The 22,229-nt window shown below is 43.6% G+C and overlaps 1 protein-coding gene across 1 annotated transcript in view; it reads right to left on the bottom strand.

Annotated features, from left to right (window-relative positions):
• ILDR2 (immunoglobulin like domain containing receptor 2) overlaps positions 1–22,229 on the bottom strand; it is a 272,738-nt gene that overhangs the window by 10,327 nt on the left and 240,182 nt on the right. Inside the window, exon 9 of the mRNA XM_040339086.1 lies at positions 14,933–14,955. Within this exon, the coding sequence (XP_040195020.1) occupies positions 14,933–14,955 (23 nt within the window). The remainder of the gene's footprint in view (positions 1–14,932; positions 14,956–22,229) is intronic.

The following is a 22,229-nucleotide window of genomic DNA, read 5'->3' as shown; positions in this document are numbered from 1 at the left end:
GGGTGTATATATAGCTGTATACAGGACAGATGATGTATATCTTCAGTCAGTGATGATGGAGGAAGGTCTCTATATACAGGAAGGAAGTTGGGTGTATATATAGCTGTATACAGGACAGATGATGTATATCTGCAGGCAGTGATGATGAAGGAAGGTCTCTATATACAGGAAGGAAGTTGGGTGTATATATAGCTGTATACAGGACAGATGATGTATATCTGCAGGCAGTGATGATGGAGGAAGGTCTCTATAAACAGGAAGGAAGTTGGGTGTTTATATAGCTGTATACAGGACAGATGATGTATATCTGCAGTCAGTAATGATAAGTCTGCAGTCAGTGATTATAGATGATGGAGGAAGGTCTCTATATACCGGTAGCTGTATATACTCACCTTCCTGTATATAGAGACTTTCCTAAATCATCACTGACTGCAGATATACATCTCCTGTCCCGTATACAGCTATATATACACCCAACTTCCTTCCTGTATATACTAATACCATTCACCCCCTTTATCTGTACACCCTCCATACTGTACAGGCCGCATATGATGGGCACATGCCTGCGCCTTATGGGATAATGATTAAGCTCCTCCCCTTCATGATATTGTCATGTATATACACGCCTTTGCATGTGTTTGTATGCATTCAGAAATATGAAATCTGCCCCTGGACTCACAGATTTCTATTTATTCTAGGTAAATATATTTCTAAAAGTGATATTGACATGAAATGTTCCCCACATGCCGGTAACAGCCCATACACTCCATACATACAAAGACAACAAAACAAATACGTTCAGAAATGAAGTCCTGTGTAAGAAAATGGAGATGTGACCAAGGCGGTTTGCCAAAACGCGTTAACCCCTTGTACTCTTTTAACCTTTACGGGATTTTGCTAATAAAATGGAATGACGCAGGAAAAAAGTATTGAACACATGAAGAAAGCGAGGTGCAGAAAGGCATGGAAAGCCAAGACACCAGCTGAAATCTATCAGTAATTAGAAAGCAATCCTGCCCCTTGTCAGTGCAAATGAAAGCGGAGTTCTGTCGGAAAAAAAAATGTATTTAATAATCAGGCACTCACCTGTTACACAGTCCAGTGATGTGGGCATATGAAGCCCTGCTCTTCTCCCACTCCTCTCCACGGTGCCGACATTCTTACTGTGGGCACTCGGCTGTGACCTCACAGCCGGGCACGCACTGCGCTTGTGCGAGCTGTGCATTGTGAACAGCCAAGCAATCTTCTGGGACCTGTGACGTGTCCCAGAAGATTGCAGGGAGGGAGGGGGGAGAGGTGAACTTCTTTCCGGAGCTCTGGGAGCTGAATACCTCTAAAAAGAGGGTATCCGCCCCCTCAAAATAATGACATGCATGTCAGGGGCCAGGGGTCACCATCACTTAACAACCGAGGACGTCCATGGACGTCTTCGACTTTGTGCGGTGATATCTGAATGATGGGCGCAGCTACAGGCGTCATTCAAATATCACCGTCTTCAGCCGCCGATTCTCTGCACAATACGAACGATCAAATCGGCATTTCCACAGCTTGATCGTTCTTATAGGTTGCCATCGGGGACCCGGAGAGCGAATCGGCCGGCGCTGGCTGGGAAGCATAGAGATGACTGGTGACCTGGAGGAGAGATGTGGGGTCTTATTGACCCCATATCTCTCAATAAAGAGGACCTGTCACAGTGATTCCTATTACAAGGGGTGTTTACATTCCTTGTAATAGGAATAAAAGTGAGCAAAAAAAAAATAATGCAAAAAAAAGTGTAAAAATAAAAAAATTAAGTAAAAAATATATTTTTTTAAACACCCCTGTCCCCGGTAGCTCGCGCTCAGAAGCGAACACGCATGCAAGTCCCGCCCACGTATGTAAACGCCGTTCAAACCCCACATGTGAGGTATCGTCGCGTGCGTTAGAGCGTGTGAAACAATTCTAGCACTAGACCTTCTCTGTAACTCGAAAATTTTAACCTGTAAAAAAATGTAAAGGGTCGCCTATGGAGATTTTAGGGTACCGAAGTTTGGCGCCATTCCATGAGTGTGCTCAATTTTAAAGCGTGACATGTTGGGTATCTATTTACTCAGCGTAACATCATCTTTCACATTATACAAAAAAACATGGGCTAACTTTACTGTTTTGTTATTTTTTTAAATTTCCCCCAAAAAAAGGCTTTTAAAAAATGATTGCGCAAATACCGTGCGAGAAAAAAAGTTGCAATGACCGCCATTTTATTCCCTAGAATGTCTGCTAAAAAAAAACATATATAATGTTTGGCGGTTCTGATTAATTTTCTAGCAAAAAAATTGTGATTTTTACATGAAGGAGAGAAGTGCCAAAATAGGCCCGGTGGTCAAGTGGTTAAAGGGGAAGTTCCAGTCTCAACTGATGGTCTACAAAAGGTGTCTCATTACCAAGGTGTCACACAAGAAACATCTCATGATGGGTAAAAGCTAGGAGCTCTCGCAAGACCTTCTCAACCTTATTATTGCAAAACATATGGATGGCATTGGTTACAGAAGGATTTCTAAACTTCTGAATGTTTCAGTGAGCACTGTTAGGGCTATAACCCGGAAATGGAAAGAACATAATTTCACCATAAACCGGCCACGACCAGGTGCTCCTCGCAAGGTTTCTGACAGAGGAGTGAAAAGAATTATCAGAAGAGTTGTCCAAGAGCCAAGGACCACTTGTGGAGAGCTTCAGAAAGACCTGGAATTAGCAGATACAATGCTTTTTTGGCCCTCTCTTTCTTCATGTTTTTAATACTTTCTTTTCTGCGTCATTCCATTTTATTACACATAACTTAATTTCTGAACTTAGTTGTTTTGGTGTCTTTGTATGTATGGAGTGTATGGGTTGTTACTGACATGTGGTGAACATTTCATATCAATAGTACCTTTGGAAATATTTTTGCCTAGAAAAATAGTGACGTGTTCAATACTTATGTTACCCGCTGTGTAATCAATGCCCATGTGAATAACTCCTTAAAGTGGATGTAAACCCCCTCTCATCCTTTCTAAACTACTGCTATAGTGCTGACCTATAAGGATATAGATGCCTCCTGCATGTATCCTTACCTGTCACATGTCTCCCCTCTGTCTGTTATAAGAACTGAAAAACTGCAGATTCTGTGGGTGGATCTGTTGTCTGGAGCTCGGTGGGTGGAGTTGTGATGTCAGTAGACTCCCCGCCCTCCTCTACATGCATTTTTTCCTGTGTATTCATTACACAAAATTCTGCTATGATCACTAACATCAAAATCCAGAAAAGTAACCACATGACTTCAGAAAAGGAGTGGGGGGTGGGAATTAAAAAAATAATGCCTGTCTCCAGGCTAGTGCATGAGATATGTAAATGACCTGCCACTCAGAGCAAGGGGGGCGGAACGGACTAAGGTTTTTCTCTGTAAGTCCGTTTTTTATTTCACTGAACAATAAAAGAGGATTGCTCAGAGCTGGATTAACTCTGTGTGGCAAGACTGGGCACAGATGATAGGAAATCTTATACTCTACATTGTGACAGCAAAAAAATAAAAATAAACATTTCGGGTTTACATCCACTTTTTAAGCTTCTTCTATGTTTCAGTTGTACATCTAGGATCTGCATTCAGTTACAAATCACCATTGGAAACAGCCAGGGTTCTGTAGCAGCTACCAATCTCTACTTCCAGGTTTGTAGTGTGAATTGCCCTTTAAACTGGGGGAGGGGATTTGATTAACTGAATCGGTATTAAACCCAAAAACATAAATGTAATATACTGCAGCTTACCAATTCTTAAATGTGATGATTGCATTCGTTTTTTTTTTCCCCCTTTATTTTCACCTTGTGATCTGGCCAGTAACACACTTCCTGTCTTAAACCCTCCTATAATTTTCAGCCAAGGAAGCTGCCATCTTTGCCTCTGTTTAATCTACAACTGCCATGATGCTGCACATGTGATCACTTATGACACCAGCCATTGGATGGTTTGACAGTTTGGTTGAGAGTACAACCAATGGGAATGTTACATTTCCGGCACATGACAGAAATGAAACTGTTTTATGGATGGGTTTACTTCCGCTTTAAGCCTCGTACACACGATTGGACTTCCATCGGACTTTTCCGTGGATTTTGGTCCGAAGGGGCGTTGGCCGGGGACTTGTTCTGCATACACACGTCAGAAGTTTTTCAGCCAACATTCACCAAATCAAGTGGTTTTTCAGCTCTTTACTGCCACCCATTGGGCAACTTCTGCTATTGTTGCCTGATCTTTAGCATTGGTTCTGAGCATGCGTGTTTGTACTTTAGTCCGATGGACTTGTGTACACACGATCGGATGATCCTCCATCGGACATTTGTTGTCGGAAAGTTTGAGAGCATGCACAGCGAACATTTGTCCGATGAAAAACCGAAAACAATTGTCTGATGGAGCGTACAGGCGGTCTGATTGTCCGATAAAACACGTCCGTCGGACCTTTGTTGTCAAAAAGTCTGATCGTGTTTAAGGGCCTTTACGGGGTCTCCTTTTTGGATGAAGGGCAGGGATGGACTGGCCATTGGGACTACAGGGAGTTTCCCGGTGGGCCGATGGCTCAGTGGGCCGGCTTCAGTGACAGCGGACCGCTGCCCCCCTCCGCTCCTCTGTCTCTCCCTTCCTGCAGCGCTCGCCTCCTCTCCCTCCCCGCAGCTCTCAACTGGGGGGAGCAGAGAAGCAGGGGGAGGACCAAAGAAGCATGGGGGAGGGGACAGACAGCTGACTCAACAGCTATTCCCTGGGAGTTTCTCACTTCTGCCTAATCTTGTCCCATAAGGGGGGCACTGAACTGATTCTTTGCCCCGGGTGAAATAATGTCTAGCTTCCCCATTTTTCGTTTTTTTTTGTAAATTCGTAAATTCAGGAAATTCGAAAAATTAGTTTTTTTCCGAAAAAGTGAAAAACGGAAAAAAAAATTTTTCCGAATTTCCGAAAAAAAACGAATGAAACGAAAATAAAAAAGAATTTTCGGAAATTCGAAAATTTACGAATTTTCGAATTTTTCAATTTTCGAATTTTCGACATTTCGAATTTTTCAATTTTCGACATTTCGAATTTTTCAATTTTCGACATTTCAAATTTTTCAATTTTCGAAATGTCGAATTTTGAATTTCTCGAAATTTCGAATTTCTGAATTTCGAATTTTTCAATTTTTGCATTTTTCAATTTCGAATTTTCGAAATTCGTAAATACGAAAATTCGTAAATACGAAAATTCGTAAATACGAAAATTCGAAAATAGTATTTTTTTTCAATTTTCGAACTTCGATTTGAAAATTGAAAAATTCGAAATTTAAAAAATTCGAAATTTAAAAAATTCGAAATTTGAAAAATTCCAAATTTGAAAAATTCCAAATCTGAAAAATTCGAAAATTTAAATATTCGAAATTTAAAAAATTCGAAACTTGCAAAATTGAAAAATTTAAAAATTCGAAACTTGAAAAATTTGAAAATTGAAAAATTCGAAAATTGAAAAATTCGAAAATTGAAAAATTCGAAAATTCGGAATTTCGGAAATCTAAAATTCGAAAAAATTTTGTATTTGCGAAAATTCTTAAATTCGTAAATACGAAAATTCGTAAATTCGAATTTTCGGAAATACAAAAATTCGTAAATTCAAAATTTTCGGAAGTCCGAAAATTCGTAAATAAAAAATTTGTAAATACGAAAATTCGTAATTAACGAATTTCCGTAAAAAAACGAATTAGAAACAAAACGAATTGCACATGTCTACTGCCTATAAGAGTACCAGCCGTTCTACTCTAATAAAGTAGAAGGCTAGTGAAGGGGGAGAGGGGGCTTGGGTGGCCGGGGGGGTGCGGGAGTTGTCCGGCCGCCATGGGAGAGACCTGTCAAAGTGGGCCGGTCTGGATGAAGTCCAGGGCCAAATTTCTGTCCCAGTCCAGCCCTGATGAAGGGGCAATATTGACACCTTTGTCAATCTGGGAACAATGGAGCGTAAAGGCCCATACACACGATCAGACTTTTTGACAACAATTGTCCGACGGACATTTTTGATCGAACAATCCGACCGCGCGTACGCTCCATCGGACAGTTGTTTTCGCTTTTTCATCTGACAGATGTTTCGCTGCGAATGCGCTCAAACTTTCCGGCAACAAATGTCCGATGGAGGATCGTCCGATCGTGTGTAGACAAGTCCATCGGACTAAAGTCCAAAGTACAAACACGCATGCTCAGAACCAATGCTAAAGATCAGACAACAATAGCAGAAGTTGCCCAAAGGGTGGCGGTAAAGAGCTGAAAAACCACGTGATTTGGTGAAAATGTTCTGCCGCGTGTATGCAGAACAAGTTCACGGCCAACGCCCCTTTCGGATCAAAATCAACGGAAAAGTCTGATCTTGTGTATGAGGCTTTAGACGGACTAATAGATTTCGATGGAGTTGACTAACAAATTAAAGCTGACCAACACTTTTTAGGCAGTTACATCAACTGTTTTTTTTCCCCCCCTTTTGGCATAAAGGTTTTACATAAATGAATAAGCATTGTTTATTCTAAGCACCCCCTGCTAGTGGTAAATGGTTTGTCTCAACCCTCTAAATGCCATTTTTTCTGGGCAGCTTGGTATTTTAAAGGAAGTTGAAAAATAACAGACTAACTGGCTGGATAACCAGGTGAAAATAAAGAGAAAATATCCTAAAAAAAAAAAAGAAAACAAATGCAGATTGTGTTTTTAAAGTGTAACTATGGGCAAAATAAAAAAAACGACACACGTGATGTATTTTGTTGATAGCATTAAAGTGGAACTAAACCCGGCTATACTTACGTCCCTTCTAAGGCCGTAGGGTTTCTTTGCCGGTGCTTCCATCCTTGCCCGTTCTTCTAAAGTTTGGCACTTTCTGGCTATCTTGATTGGCCAGGGAAGTAACTCTCGTGCATGCGCACTGAAGGCAATTCACCCTGGCACCAAGGCATGCTGAGAATCAGCGGTGGCCCTTAATGCAGGGCGCATGGTTCCGTCCCCCATCCATGTGTCCGGCCCCCTAATCTACATAAACGGCGCCGGGCGCATGGATTTCAAGGGGGTTTATTTATTTTTTAAGCACATAATTAGAGCCTAATGCCGCGTACACACGACCGTTTTTCATGACGAGAAAAACGCCATTTTTTAAATTGGTCGTGAAAAAAACAATCGTGTGTGGGCTCCAGAGTATTTTTCTCGACGTGAAAAATGGCCGTTAACCACTTAAGACCCGGACCTTTAGGCAGCTAAAGGACCCGGCCAGGTTTTGCGATTCGGCACTGCGTCGCTATAACAGACAATTGCGCGGTCGTGCGCGGTTCTTTTGGTGGTATTTGATCACCTCTGCGGTTTTTATTTTTTGCGCTATAAACAAAAATAGAGCGACAATTTAAAAAAAAAAAAAACATTTTTTACTTGTTGCTATAATAAATATCCCCCAAAAATATATAAAAAAAACGTTTTTTTTCCTCAGTTTAGGCCGATACGTATTCTTCTACCTATTTTTGGTAAAAAAAATCGCAATAAGCGTTTATCGATTGGTTTGCGCAAAATGTATAGCGTTTACAAAATAGGGGATAGTTTTATTGCATTTTTATTCATTTTTTTTTTTACTACTAATGGCGGCGATCAGCGATTTTTTTCGTGACTGCGACATTATGGTGGACACTTCTGACAATTTTGACACATTTTTGGGACCATTGTCATTTTCACAGCAAAAAATGCATTTAAAATGCATTGTTTACTGTGAAAATGACAATTGCAGTTTGGGAGTTAACCACAAGGGGGCGCTGAAGGGGTTATGTATGACCTAATATGTGTTTCTAACTGTAGGGGGGTGTGTCTGTAGGTGTGACATCATCGATTGTGTTTCCCTATAAAAGGGAACACACGATCGATGACAGTGCCACAGTGAAGAACGGGGAAGCTGTGTTTACATACAGCTCTCCCCGTTCTTCAGCTCCAGGGACCGATCGCGGGACTCCAGCGGCGATCGGGTCCCTGTACGTGGATGTGCCCAGCCGTGCCATTCTGCCGACGTAAATGTGCAGGAGGCGGTCCTTAAGTGGTTAAAACGTTGGAACCGGCTCTATTTTTTCTTGTCGTCCTTTTTCACGTTGTGAAAAAAGGTCGTGTGTAGGCTTTAACGGGGGGGGGGGGGGACGTGCATGCTCAGAAGCAAGTTATGAGACAGGGGAAATTAGCATAAGCAGCCCAAAGGGTGGCGCCATTCGAATAGAACTTCCCCTTTATAGTGCCGTCGTACGTCACCGAGCATTTTTTCTCACGAACGTGTGTAGGCAAGGCAGGCTTGAGAGGAATCACGTTGAGAAAAACTTTGTTTTTTCCATGACATGAATAACGGTCGTGTGTATGCGGCATGAGGCTCTAATAGGCTTTAAAAAAGGGTGGGCTCGGGGGGGGCGGAGCACCCGACCAAAAGATATAGCACCGGCCGCCACTGCTGAGAATGTACCCTGAGCTGCACATACGCCACTCAGAAGAAGCTTCGCTGGCCGGCAGGAAACACGCTTTTGTTACAGGAAAGACAATACGGAATCTCTTTTGCATGAAATGCTTGCCTGCCGCCCAACATGGATCTGCCGGCACCGCTCCCTTCAATGGAAGTCGACTGTTCGATTGACTTTTGTCGATGGAGCCTGTTGGGAAATTATTGGACCAAACAGTGACTGCAGCTAATCTACTACAGACACTGTGCTGGTATGCTGAAAACTACCGGCTGCCAAAATCCCAATAGCCCAGGAGGGAAGATTTATCCATCCGCACTGTTAGCATGGATGGAGGAATCTGTTCGATTTCTTTTGTTAAAGCCCAACTCCAGGCAAAAAAAAAAGTGGGTCTGTGCCAGCATTCCACGGGTTAACTGCTTGTTTTTGTCTAAGGCAGGGGGGTCTCCAAACTTTCAAAACAAATGGCCAGTTTACTGTCCTGAAGACTTTAGAGGGGGCAGGACTGTGACCATTGGGAGTAGAAAAGGTCCTGATGTCAGTTGGAAAAAAATAATGCCCCATTGTTTGTTTTAGTGCGAGTAATTGTATCCCATTGTTGGTGTAATTGGGATAAGTTTTGCCCCATTGTTGGTGTCATTTGGAGGAATTGTACCCTATCGTTGGTATCATTGGGAAAAATTGTACCCCATTGTTGGTACTGAGGTCATTGGGAGTAGAAAAGGTCCTGATGTCAGTGGGAAAAAAATTATGCCCTGTAGTTTGTTTTAGTGTGGAGTAATTGTGTCCCATTGTTGGTGTAATTGGGATAAATTTTGCCCCATCGTTGGTGTCATTTGGAGGAATTGTACCCTATCGTTGGTGTCATTGGGAATAATTGTACCCCATCGCTGGTAGTGAGGCCATTGGGAGTAGAAAGGTCCTGATGTCAGTGGGAAAAAAATGATGCCCCATTGTTTGTTTTAGTGCGAGTAATTGTGTCCCATTGTTGGTGTAATTGGGATAAATTTTGCCCCATCGTTGGTGTCATTTGGAGGAATTGTACCCCACGTTGATGTCATTGGTAGGAATTGTACCCCATCGTTGGTGTCATTGGGAATAATTGTACCCCATCGTTGGTAGTAAGGCCATTGGGAGTAGAAACAGGTCCTGATGTCAGTGGGGAAGAAATAATGCCCCTTAGTTTTTTCCAGTGGGAGTAATTGCTCCCATTGGGGTTAATGAGATGAATTTCACCCATTTCTGATGTCATTGAGCCCCATTGTTGGTGTCAGTGGGAGTAATTGGGCCCCATAATTGGTGTCAATGAGAGGAATTGCACCCCCTTACTGATGTCATTGGGCCCCAATATTGGTGTAATTGGGAGGAATTGCACCCCATCATTTATGTCATTGGGTCACATTGTTGGTGTTAGTGGGAGGAATTGTGCCCCATTAGTGGTATTATTGGAAGTAATTGTGCCCCTTTCATTGGTGTCAGTGTGGGGAAATATGCCCCATTGTTGGTATCCGTGGACAAAATAGTGCCCCAAGGGCCGGATAAAAACAAACAAAGGGACGCAGTTTGGAGACCACTGGTCTAGGGGATTGGAGAACAGAGATATACTTACCTAAGGATCCTCCTAGCACAAGAAAGATCCTTGTGTCTCATGCCCACCCACGGTCTAGCGGTCTGGTGGACGGTTCCTGATGTCATCACACCCATATACCTAGCTCTGGACATGAGGACATCATGAACATTCCATCCCTCGATCATGAGAGAGCACCATTTGCTGATGGAGTGGAGATCAGGTGAGTATAAGCTTTCTCCAAGCCCCTGCACAGGACCAACAATGAGCCAAAATGTATCCCAATTTCACCAACAATGGGGCACAATTACTCCCACTGAAACAAACTATGGGGCGTTATTTTTTTCCCCAACGATGTCAGGACCTTTCCTTTTTCCAATGGCCACAGTCTGGTGCAGCTGTGCATGGTAGTCATTCAGCTTTAGGTTGCATTGTCAAAGTGTCAAAGTTTAATTGAACAAGCTGAAGTTAGAAGCTGATTGGCTACACAGCTGCACCAGATTCCGAGTGCTTCAGTTTTAGTAAATCTCCCCCCATTCACACCAGCGGACCAATCAGATCCGCCTTTCTGTTTTTCAGGCAGACCCGATCGGATCGCGCATTGCTCTCTGCAGGGGCGGACTGACAACTCATGTGGCCCTCAGGCAATAGGAGATTATGGGGCCCCCAGGCAATAGCTTATGGGGCCACACAGTATACACACACATACAGTATACACACACAGACACACAAAATACACACACAGTATACATACACACAGAATACACACACACAGTATACATACACACAGAATACACATACACACACTGCAAAAGGTACTGGAGAGGCGGGGCAGCTATAATCTTGGGAATTAAAAAAAAAAAAACACAGATTTTTACATCCCTGTCCCTGGTTTTACTGAGCCTGGCAACCCTGATGGGGCCCCCTAGTGGCATGGGGCCCTCGGGCAGTGCTCGAGTGCCCAAATGGTCAGTCCGCCCCTGGCTCTCTGTCACCTTCCTCGTGCAGTGTTGGCACCCGATCCAACCCTGGCAGCTAAAAACAGACAGGTGGGGATACATTTGACATCTGTCTGGTGGATCGGAGCAGATGACAGTCAGACAGAAACGGACAGGCAGTCAGTTTCCATCTGACCACCCTATACAGAACAGTGGGCTGTGTCCGTGTCTGCTCTGCATAGCGGAGCGGACACGGACTTGTCATCCGCCTGCTCAGCGAGTATTAGCGGAGAGATCCGCCACTGAGCAAACGGATCTGCTTGGACGGATTATGCTTCGTCTGAAAGGGGCCATATGATTAAAAGCTGACCTTTGTAAGTTTGTCCCAACCCCTATACAGTGGATATAAAATGTCTACACACCCCTATTAAAATGTCAGGTTTCTGTGCTGTAAAAAAATTAACAAGGATAAATAATTTCAGAACTTTTTCCACCTTTAATGTGATCTATAAACTGTACAGCTCAATTAAAAAACAAACTGAAATCTTTTAAATATTAAATAATGTGATTGCATAAGTGTGCACACCCTCTTATAACTGTGTTTAGAATTAAGCAATCACATTCAAACTCATTCAAATAATCACATTCAAATAAAGATCAGCTGTTCTAGTAGGTCTTTCCTGGCATTTTCTTAGTCACATCCTACAGCAAAAGCCATGGGCCTGGATTCACATACATTGGCGCATATTTATGCCGGCGTAGCGTATCTAATATACGCTACACCGACGTAGCGCAGAGAGGCAAGCACCGAATTCACAAAGCACTTGCCTCCCAAACTGCGCTGGGTTCCCTCGGTGTAAGCGGGCGTGAGCCATGCTAATGAGGCGTGACCCCATGCAAATGATGGGCCGAGTGCCATACAAGTACTTAAAACGAATGGCACATGCGCCGTCCTGTGGACGTATCCCAGTGCGCATGCTCAGAATCACGTTGGAACTACTCCCTAAGATACGACGGATCACTGCCTACGACGTGAACGTAACCTACGCCCAGCCCTATTCACGTACTACGTAAACAACGTAAAATACGATGGCTCTGTTCCCTGGTCCATACCTTAGCATGATTTGCGCCTCATATATGGGAAATAACTTTTATGCCGGACGTACGACTTACGCAAACCGCGTATATTATGCGCCTGGCGCAACTACTTTAGTAAAACGACGTATCTCCCTCATTTCCATATTTGAATAGGAAATCAATGGGAGCGCCACTTGCGGCCAGCGTAAATATGCGCCCACGATACGCCGGGGTAGGAAAGTTACGTCGGTCGGATGAAGCCTATTTTCAGGCGTATCTTAGTTTATGGGCACGGCGCATAGATACGATGGCGCATATTTACACTTACGCTGCGTATCTTGAGATACGTCGGCGTAAGTGCTTTGTGAATCCGGGGCATGGTTCCGCAGAGAGCTTCCAAAGCATCAGAGGGATCTCATTGTTAAAAGGTATCAGTCAGGAGAAGGGTACAAAAGAATTTTGAAGGTATTAGATCTACCATGTAACACAGTAATCATCAAGTGGAGAAAATATGGCACAACAGTGACATCACCAAGAACTGGGCGACCCTCCAAAATTGATGAAAAGACGGAAAGAAAACTGGTCAGGGAGGCTGCCAAGAGGCCTACAGCAACATTAAAGGAGCTGCAGGAAAATCTGGCAAGTACTGGCTGTGTGGTACATGTGACAACAATCTCCCGTTTTCTTCACACGTATGGGCTATGGGGTAGAGTGACAAGACGGAAGGCTTTTCTTATGAAGTGAAACATCTAAGTCCGGCTAAATTTTGCAAAAAAACATCTGAATTCTCCCAAAAGTATGTGGGAAAATGTGTTATGGTCTGATGAAACCAAGGTTGAACTTTTTGGCCATAATTCCAAAAAACAACACTGCACACCACCAAAAGAACACCATACCCACTGTGAAGCATGGTGGTGGCAGAATCATGTTTTGGGGCTGTTTTTCTTCAATTGGAACAGGGGCCTTAGTCAAGGTAGAGGGAATTATGAACAGTTCCAAATACCAGTCAATATTGGCACAAAACCTTCAGGCTTCTGCTAGAAAGCTGAACATGAAGAGGAACTTCCTCTTTCAGGATTACAACAACCTAAAGCATACATCAAAAATCAACAAAGGAATGGCTTCACCAGAAGAAGATTAAAGTTTTGGAATGGCCCAGCCAGAGCCCAGACCTGAATCCCATTGAAAATCTGTGGGGTGATCTGAAGAGGGCTGTGCACAGGAGTTGCCCTCACCATCTGACAGATTTGGAATGTTTTTGCAAAGAAAAGTCAAAATGTGCCAGGCTGATAGACTCATACCCAAAAATAAACTGAGCGCTGTAATAAAATCAAAAGGTGCTTCAACCAAGTAGTTTAAGGGTGTGCAGACTTATGCAACCATATTATTTTTACCCCCCCCCACCCCAAAAAAAAGATTTACGTTTGTTCAACTGAGTTGTACAGTTTATAAGTCACATTAAAGGTGGAAAAAGTTCTGAAATGATTTGTCTCATTTTTTTTACATCACAGAAACCTGACATTTTAACAGGGGTGTGTAGACTTTGGGCCAGATTCAGATACAATGGTGTATCTGTCGGCGGGCGTAACGTATCTCAGATACGTTACGCCGGCGTAACTTAGGGCGCAAGTTACGTATTAATAAAGAACTTGCGCCCTAAGTTACGGCGGCGTATCGTATGTTGTCCGGCGTAAGCCCGCCTAATTCAAATGTGGATGATGTGGGCGTGTTTTATTGAAATTAATTGTGACCCTACGTATTTCACGTTTTTTCCAACGGCACATGCGCCGTTCGTGAAAGAATCCCAGTGCGCATGCTCGAAATTACGCCGCAAATCGTCAATGCTTTAGACGTGAACGTAACTTACGTACAGCCCTATTCGCGAACGACTTACGCAAACGACGTAAAACTTTCAAAATTCGACGCGGGAACGGCGTCCATACTTAACATAGGATACGCCTCATATAGCAGGTGTAACTTTACGCCGGAAAAAGCCTAACGTAAACGACGTAAAAAAATGCGGCGGGCGGACGTACGTTTCTGAATCGGCGTATCTACCTAATTTGCATATTCCTCGCGTAAATCTACAGAAGCGCCACCTAGCGGCCAGCGTAAATATGCAGCCTAAGATACGACGGTGTAAGACACTTACGCCTGTTGGATCTTAGGGAAATCTATGCGTAACTGATTCTATGAATCAGTCGCATAGATACGACTCAGAGTTACGACGGCGTATGCGGAGATACGCCGTCGTAACTCGTCTCTGAATCTGGCCCATAATATCCACTGTAACTGTCATTTTTGCTGCACAGCTTGGCCTGTAAGGAAAGTGGAAACATAACGGATATACTGGCAGGGTCAATAGGTTATAAAATTATGTTAGGAAGGAAGAACAAATCCTGGCCGGCCGCACACCGCTAATGGAAAAAGCTGCAGACGCGTTTCACACCGTATGAAAGTGCTTAATCATGATTAAGCACCTTCATACGGTGTAAAACGCGTCAGTGGCTTTTCCTTTTTTCTGTAACATTAAGTGACTGTATTGGATTTCATCTGCTACACAAGATATCAATAAAGATGCCTTCAACAATGTGCTTTAGAGGACTGGGGCTTAGAGCGGCAATCCTTCTCTATAAAATGTTATGTTAATCCTAGTGACATTCTGCATCATATATGTTATTTTTGATTTTTGCCCAAAGTTTCACTTTTTGTCATGGCTGGGGTTGATGAGGTCACTTTAATCATAACCAAGGTTGATGAGGCGGCCATTCCTCGTAGCATCTATCCATGTATAACAACAATTAATGAATGAGGAATGTGAAAAAATCACTGTGTAATGCAATATGATGAACTTCATGCAACTGTGAGATATAACTTACATTAAAGTGGGAATATATCTCTTCTGTTAGATAAAAAAAATCAGAAATGTAAACTTACAAGTCAAAATCTTGAAAGAAAAAGAAAACACAACTGCAGCTTTTTAATATATATGCATTATAATCCCCCCCCCCCCAAAAAAACACTACAATATAAATTACCAAACTAAATATCTAACATAAAAAAAATGAAAGAAATTAACACATTAACATTCAAACTAAAGTAATAATAAAACTTGTTCAGTTTGTTGTCTGTTAAGGCTGCATTCACACCTGAGCGTAGGTCATTCGGTCGTTTTATCCCGGCGTTTTTTCGCGCGTATTCATGCTTATTTGCGCATTTGCATACAGCGTCGTCCGACGTTTTTGTACTTTGATGTTTTTTATTTTAGCCAATAGGAAAAATGATCATCTTTTCATCACTTGTTGCTATGTTGGTAGATTTTTTTTTATCTTCTGCCTGGGTGAAATGTTCTATTGATTAAAGCGACAAAACGCCCCTAGCAAACGCTCGTTGTCGCGCTAGTCGCTTGAATCGAGCGTTTCCATTACTTTCTTTGGGAAATGGAAACGCTCAAAAACGCCCAAACCGCCCGACACGCGCGTCAAAAAAGGGTCCGGAACTTGTTTGAGCTTCTGGCGTTTGGCGTCAGGCGTTTTGGAGTGAAGATGTGAACCATCTCCATAGGGAATAATGTATTTTTTCCCCTCTAGCGTTCAGGCGACAAAACGCTCATGTGCGAATGCAGCCTTAAAGTTTTCAGCAGCCAATCAAATGTATGAAAACAAATTCAGTGTAATCAGAGCGCTTTCAGAAACAGATACAAAAAATAAATAAAAAAACTCAAATCATGTTTTAAAGTAAATCCAGAGAGAAATCTTTTTTTTTAACATTCTCATGACTTTTGTAAGTATTTTAAGACATGATGCAAAGACATGATGGGTAAAGTAATAATATTTTTTGAAAAAAAAAAAAAAAAAATCATGGGGCACATGAGTAGCACCATTTCCATGTAAACAATAGAAATGAGCAAAATTCACAGACAAGGTGACAGAAAATAAATAATTAATGTGTTTTTCGTAACTTGAAACATTTTTAACAAAGTTAAAAACAAATGAGACATGCTTTTGAAAAACAGTCAACAAAAAACTAAATATTATTTTCGGGTATGATTTTAAAATTCTTTAATTTAAAGCCCAACCGAAGGTCCGGGTTAAACTGGCTAAATACTTTCCAGGTGTACTAAAACTAACAGGTGTGCAAAGTCTAATGCCGCGTACACACAATTGGAAATTCCGACAAGAAAAGTCCGATGTGTAGGCTCCAATAGAACTTTTGGGGCAGATTCACGTAGATCTGCGGCGGCATAACGTATCGCATTTACGTTACGCCGCCGCAAGTTTTACAGGCAAGTGCTTGATTCACAAAGAACTTGCCTGTAAAGTTGCGGCGGCGTAGCGTAAATCCCCCCGGCGCAAGCCCGCCTAATTCAAATGATCCGGGTAGGGGGCGTGGATCATTTAAATTAGGCGCGTTCACGCATGCGCCGTCCCTAAATTTTCCCGACGTGCATTGCGCTAAATGACATCGCAAGGACGTCATTGGTTTCGACGTGAACGTAAATGGCGGACAGCCCCATTCACGGACGAGTTACGCAAACGACGTAAAATTTTCAAATTTCGACGCAGGAACGACGGCCATACTAGGGGGGCAACTTTATCTTCTCGCCGCGTATCTCTTACGGAAACGGCGTAAATTTACTGCGACGGGCAAGCGTACGTTCGTGAATCGGCGTAACGACTCATTTGCATATTCTACGCCGACCGCAATGGAAGCGCCACCTAGCGGCCAGCGTAAATATTGCACCCTAAGATACGACAGCGCAGGCCGTCGTATCTTAGGCATGTTTAAGTGTATCTCAGTTTGAGAATACACTTAAACATACAACGGGCTTAGATTCTGAGTTACGTCGGCGTATCTGCTGATACGCCGGCGTAACTCTTTGAGAATCTGGCCCTTTCTGTCGGAATTTCCACCCAAGAAAATTTTGAGAGCTGGTTCTCAAATTTTCAGACGGGAAAAGTTCTTGATGGAAATTCTGATCGTCTGTATGCAATTCCGACGGAGGAAAATCCTATGCATGCTTGGAATCAAGTTGACGCATGCTCGAAAGCTTTGATCTTAATTTTTCTCGGCTCGTCGTAGTGTTGTACGTCACCGTGTTCTTAATGGTCGTAATTTGGTGTGACCGTCTGTATGCAACACAAGTTTGAGCCAAAATTCAGTCGAAAAAAAATCCACGGTTTTCTTGTTGGAATTTCCGATCGTGTGTACGCGGCATTAGGCCCCTTTAGTACAGGTCCTCTTGTCAGTTTTTCAGGCGGACCTGATCGGATGGTCCACATATCCCTATGGACCGGCATGTGTAAACAGACTTGTGTCTGTTTACACGCACCTACCTCCAATCCGCCAAAAAAATACCGAAGGGGATCCGTCCCCCTCTGTCTAGGCCAGTGGTTCTCAACCTGGGGGTCGGGACCCCCTCGGGGGTCAAATGATGATTTGCCAGGGGTCACCAAATCCTAGGCTGTTCCTAAAGCCCGAACTGTTCTCCCAGGAAGGGAGATGATAAGAGGGGGAGGAACAAAGAAAAAGGGAGAGAAAGGGAAAAAAAGAGAGAGCAAGAAAGACAGTTAGAGGGAGGGATGGGGGGAAAAAACAAGGAATTAGGATAGAGAGAGATGAAAGGGAAAGAAAGTTGAACAAAGAAAGAGAGGTACATCCTAAAATGTACTATAAGTGGTTTTAATACTGTACGAGTGGAAAGCACTCGGAGCGCTAAATGTCCGCGGGTTAGGGGCGCAAATTACTTGCCTTGGGTGCTTTCAACCCACACTATGAAAATAATTTTACTGTTAGGGGTCCCTACAACCTGGGAAATTCGGGGTCACGGCACTAGAAGGTTGAGAACCACTGGTCTAGGCAGATTGGGAGGGCAGTCAGTTTGTTTACATCCGACCATGCATAGAGCAGAGCAGGCTCTGTCTGTGTCCACTGTATAAACTGAGTGGACGTGGACCTGTCATCCACCTGCTAAGCTCAGCAGAGGATCAGTGGACAGATCTCCTGCTGAGCAAATCGGATTTTGCCTCATGTGAAAGGGGCCAAACTCAGGAGCAGACTAGACCCCCCCCCGGCCACTCTGATGCCCTATAAAAATGGCGGCAGATATGCTAAAAGGCTTCCAGGTGAAGAGGAGTGAAATATCCCCGCTGGAGTCCTACTGAGTGAGTGTGGAATGATGAAGAGGACAAGCTTCCACACAGACAGCAAGGGGTTGATGAACTAAAACTGCAGAGTGCATGGTAGCCAATCAACTTCCAACTTCAGCTTGTTCAGTTAAGCTTTGACGAAAAAAACTGGAAGCTGATTGGTTTCTATGCAGAGCTGCACCAGATTTTGCACTCTCCGGTTTTAGTAAATCAACCTAAGGGTCCAACACAAAAGAATAGCCTTTTTTCATTGTAAGGCTGCAACCACAGGTCAGACAGTGTTGACAGGGGAATCCCTCCTGCTGAGCCATTGTGTTCTCCTGGGGGGGGGGGGGCTGTTCATGTCAGAACACAGTGATTATTGCTAGCCGCACAGGTAAAATCTGGCAGACTGGTTGTACCCAAATTGATCAATTTGTGTCTAGGACACCATCGCAGTCCGGCCAAGAATATAGCCTGACAAAGAGGGGGTCCATCTGCGTGCATCCACATATACATCTGCATGCATATATGATTAATCTATGGCCGCAGAGTTTCTTGGGTATACCTCATTGTTGAACCCAACATTATTCATATGGGACTCAATCTATAAGTTACCTTTTTCCAGGTAAGGAACTACTCACCTAATTCTTGGGATCCATCAGAGGTCTATCTGTCATACTTAGAAAAAAGGAAGGAAAATATCCTCACATGTAGTGTACATGTGGATATTTAGATGTAAAAGTGTGCCGCGTCCTAGTATAAATGATAAAGGAAGTAACTGGGGGCGAGTTGATTGGACTTTTTAGTTGGTCACAATTGGTTGGTCAAAATATAGTCAATAGTCAATGTATTGACTATATTTTGACCAACCAATTGTGCCTAAAAAGTCCTATCTGTCATACTGCCTTTAAAATTCTTGGGATCCATCTAAGGCAGTGGTTCTCAACTCCTGTCCTCAGGACGCACCAACAGGCCAGGTTTGCAAGATAACTGAAATACATCACAGGTGATATCATTTGCTCATCAGTGATTGCAGTATTCTAGTCTGCATCTCCCCAAGGTAATGCTTAAAATCTGGCCTGTTAGTTGGTCCTGAGGACAGGAGTTGAGAACCACTGATCTAAGGTCTATCTACCCCACCACCCCAAAATTGGAACCAAATTCCTTGCTTTCAATTATCACCACGCTGAGCACACAGAGAAGTTACAGTGGCCTGGCTATATCTGCTCCCCATGCTCGCCTAGGGATTTCTGCTTTGAAGTCCCTTTGCGGCTGTTGACTGGCTGTGCCTGACCTTGGGTGCTTCATTCCCTCTATATTCTCCTGAAGAAGCAGGTAACTGCGAAACATGTCAAGCCTGACGGTCTACACTAATGCATCTTCTCTGGAATAGCTTCCCAGGTAGAGGTGACCCCAATGGTGGGGGTGTAGAATTTGTCACAAGGGATCTAGATCTTTTTGGCCTGATGGATTTTTATAATGTGTTTTGAACATAATAAAATTGATTTGTTTTTAACAAAACCTTGAAATGTCTTGTGACGGTACAGAGAAAATCCTGTTGCCCCACTACGTTCAATCTTCTTTTCACAGGATTTAGGATGTGGGTACCTATATTCTAGATTAATATTTTCTTCTGAGCAACCATTAAGAATTGATCAACTTGGGTACATTCAGCCTGCCCACACAAGGGGGTGTTGATAAGTATTGAGCCTTACCCAGAAAAAATTGAGCTAGGAAGCTGTAAATTGCAGGGTGTACTGGGCAATTTATCTATATTCAATGGTGCAAAAATCAACTACCTATGATTTAACTTAGCTTTCTTTTTTAGCTCCAAAGTGAACATGGCAGCATCTCCTGAAAAATTCAATGTGGAAGAGCATAGGACAATAATTCCAGTTTCTCCAAGGGACAGGTGCGAAAAAGATCCATGATGAAATGTCAAACTTTGGGTGACAGTGGCCCTTCATGTGCAACAGTAAGGCCCCTTTCACATGGGGCGGATCAGTAATGATCCGTCCCGTGAACCTCCGCTTGCTCAGCGGGGATCGCTCCGTTGATCCCCGCTGAGCCGGCGGATGACAGGGCGGTCCCCGCACACTGTGCAGGGACCGCCTTGTCTTTTCTCCGCTCTCCCCTATGGGGGGATCGGATGAACATGGACCGTCTGTCCGTGTTCACCCGATCCGATCCGCCAGACGGATGGAAAAGTAGGTTTTTCCTCCGTCACACTATGGCGGATCGGAGCGGGTCGGATGTCAGCGGGAATTTCACCGCTGACATCTGCGGCTCCCTATGGAGCCCGTTCTGGTCTGCAAAAAAACCTGGCAGGTGGACCTGAACGGGCCACCCGTGTGAAAGAGCCCTTAAACGTTGGGTTGTCAATTTGAAACCGGCCATTTCGGTGTTGAAAGTGAGAAACCCAGTGGAAGGCCTGTTTCTGTCTTGCTACGTATCTGGGAATATCACATGGGAGAGTTGGTGCCATTATCCACAAGGACTTGGAAATGAGAAAGCTTGCAGAAAAGTGGATCCCAAAACTTTTGACACCCGAACAAAAGAGGAAACGTGTGGAGACATTGGTGGCTGTTTTGGAACATTTTGCAAGAAATTAGATTTCCTGGACAAACTGATAACTGGTGATGAGACATGACTCTACTGTTATGATCCTGAGACAAAGGAACAGTCTAAGGAATGGAGGCACAGTGGTTCGGTTCCCCCAGGCCAAAGAAGTTCCGTGTGTAAAAGTCAGTGCAGAAGCAAATGGCAACAGTGTTTTGGGAAAAGAAGGGAGTTCTGCTGGTGGACTACCTTCAAAAGGGTTCAACCGTCAATGCAACATATTACTTTGCTTTATTGACGAAGTTGAGGCAAAATATCAAGGATAGACGTCAAAAAAAGCTCTCCAAAGGTTTCATCCATGACAACGCCTCGTCACACACTGCAGGGGAAACAATGGTAAAACTGACCTCCTAATGCCTCGTACACACAACTGTTTTTCTCGGCAGGAAAAAAAACAAAGTTTTCCAGATGGGATTCCTCTCAAGCCTGCCTTGCATACACACGTTCAGGCCAAATACCGCCCGTCTAAAGCGCAGTGAGGTACACCACGTACGACGGGACTATAAAGGGGAAGTTCCATTCAAATGGCGCCACCCTTTGGGCTGCTTTTGCTGATCCTCGTGTTAGTAAAAGTTTGGTGAGAGACGATTCGCGATTTTCAGTCTTCGTGCTTTTCAGTCCGTTACAGCGTGACGAATGTGCTATCTCCATTCTGAACGCTAGTTTTACCAGAATGAGCGCTCCCATCTCATACTCGATTCTGAGCATGCAGAGGCGATTAAGTTCGCATGTGTTGCGCTATATAAGTTTTCATTCATTCATGCACGTTTTTTTTCCCCTTGGGAAAGCATACACACAACCGGTTTTCAAGACAGGAAAAAGACCGCAAGAGAACAAGTTTTTTCCCCGCAGTATTCTTATTGGGAAAACTGCGATGGAGCATACGCACGGCCGGTTTTCCCGGCCAAAAGCTCTCATGGCAGTTTTCCCGACGGGAAAACTGGTAGTGTGTACGAGGCATTAAGCTTTCAAGTGATGCGACGGGAAAACTGGTAGTGTGTACGAGGCATTAAGCTTTCAAGTGATGCACCATCCACCCTATTCGCCCGACCTGGCTCCTTCTGACTATAATCTGTTCTCCAATCTCAAAAAACACCTAAAGGGACAATGATTTTGGAGTGTTCTGGAGGCAACCAATGCTGCAAATGAGTCGTTACAGCAGCAGTCAGAAATCATTTTATTTGCAGGGACTTAAGAAGCTGCAGGACAGATGTGGCAAGTGCATTGACTTCCTGGGGGAATATATAAAACAGTGGGCCAGTTAGAGCTTCCTAGCTCCATGTTATCTGGGTAAAGCTCAATACTTAGCACCCCCTCGTACATGGTTTAAATCGAGATTTGAACCATCTATGACCGGCTTAAAGTGGAGGTTCACCCAAAAACCTTTTTTATTAACATTAGATTGAGGCTCGTTTTGTGAAGGGGA

The sequence above is a fragment of the Rana temporaria genome, chromosome 2 (genome assembly GCF_905171775.1).
Source record: "Rana temporaria chromosome 2, aRanTem1.1, whole genome shotgun sequence".
Taxonomy (NCBI): Eukaryota; Metazoa; Chordata; class Amphibia; order Anura; family Ranidae; genus Rana; species Rana temporaria.
This window is presented reverse-complemented; position numbering and strand designations above follow the sequence as displayed.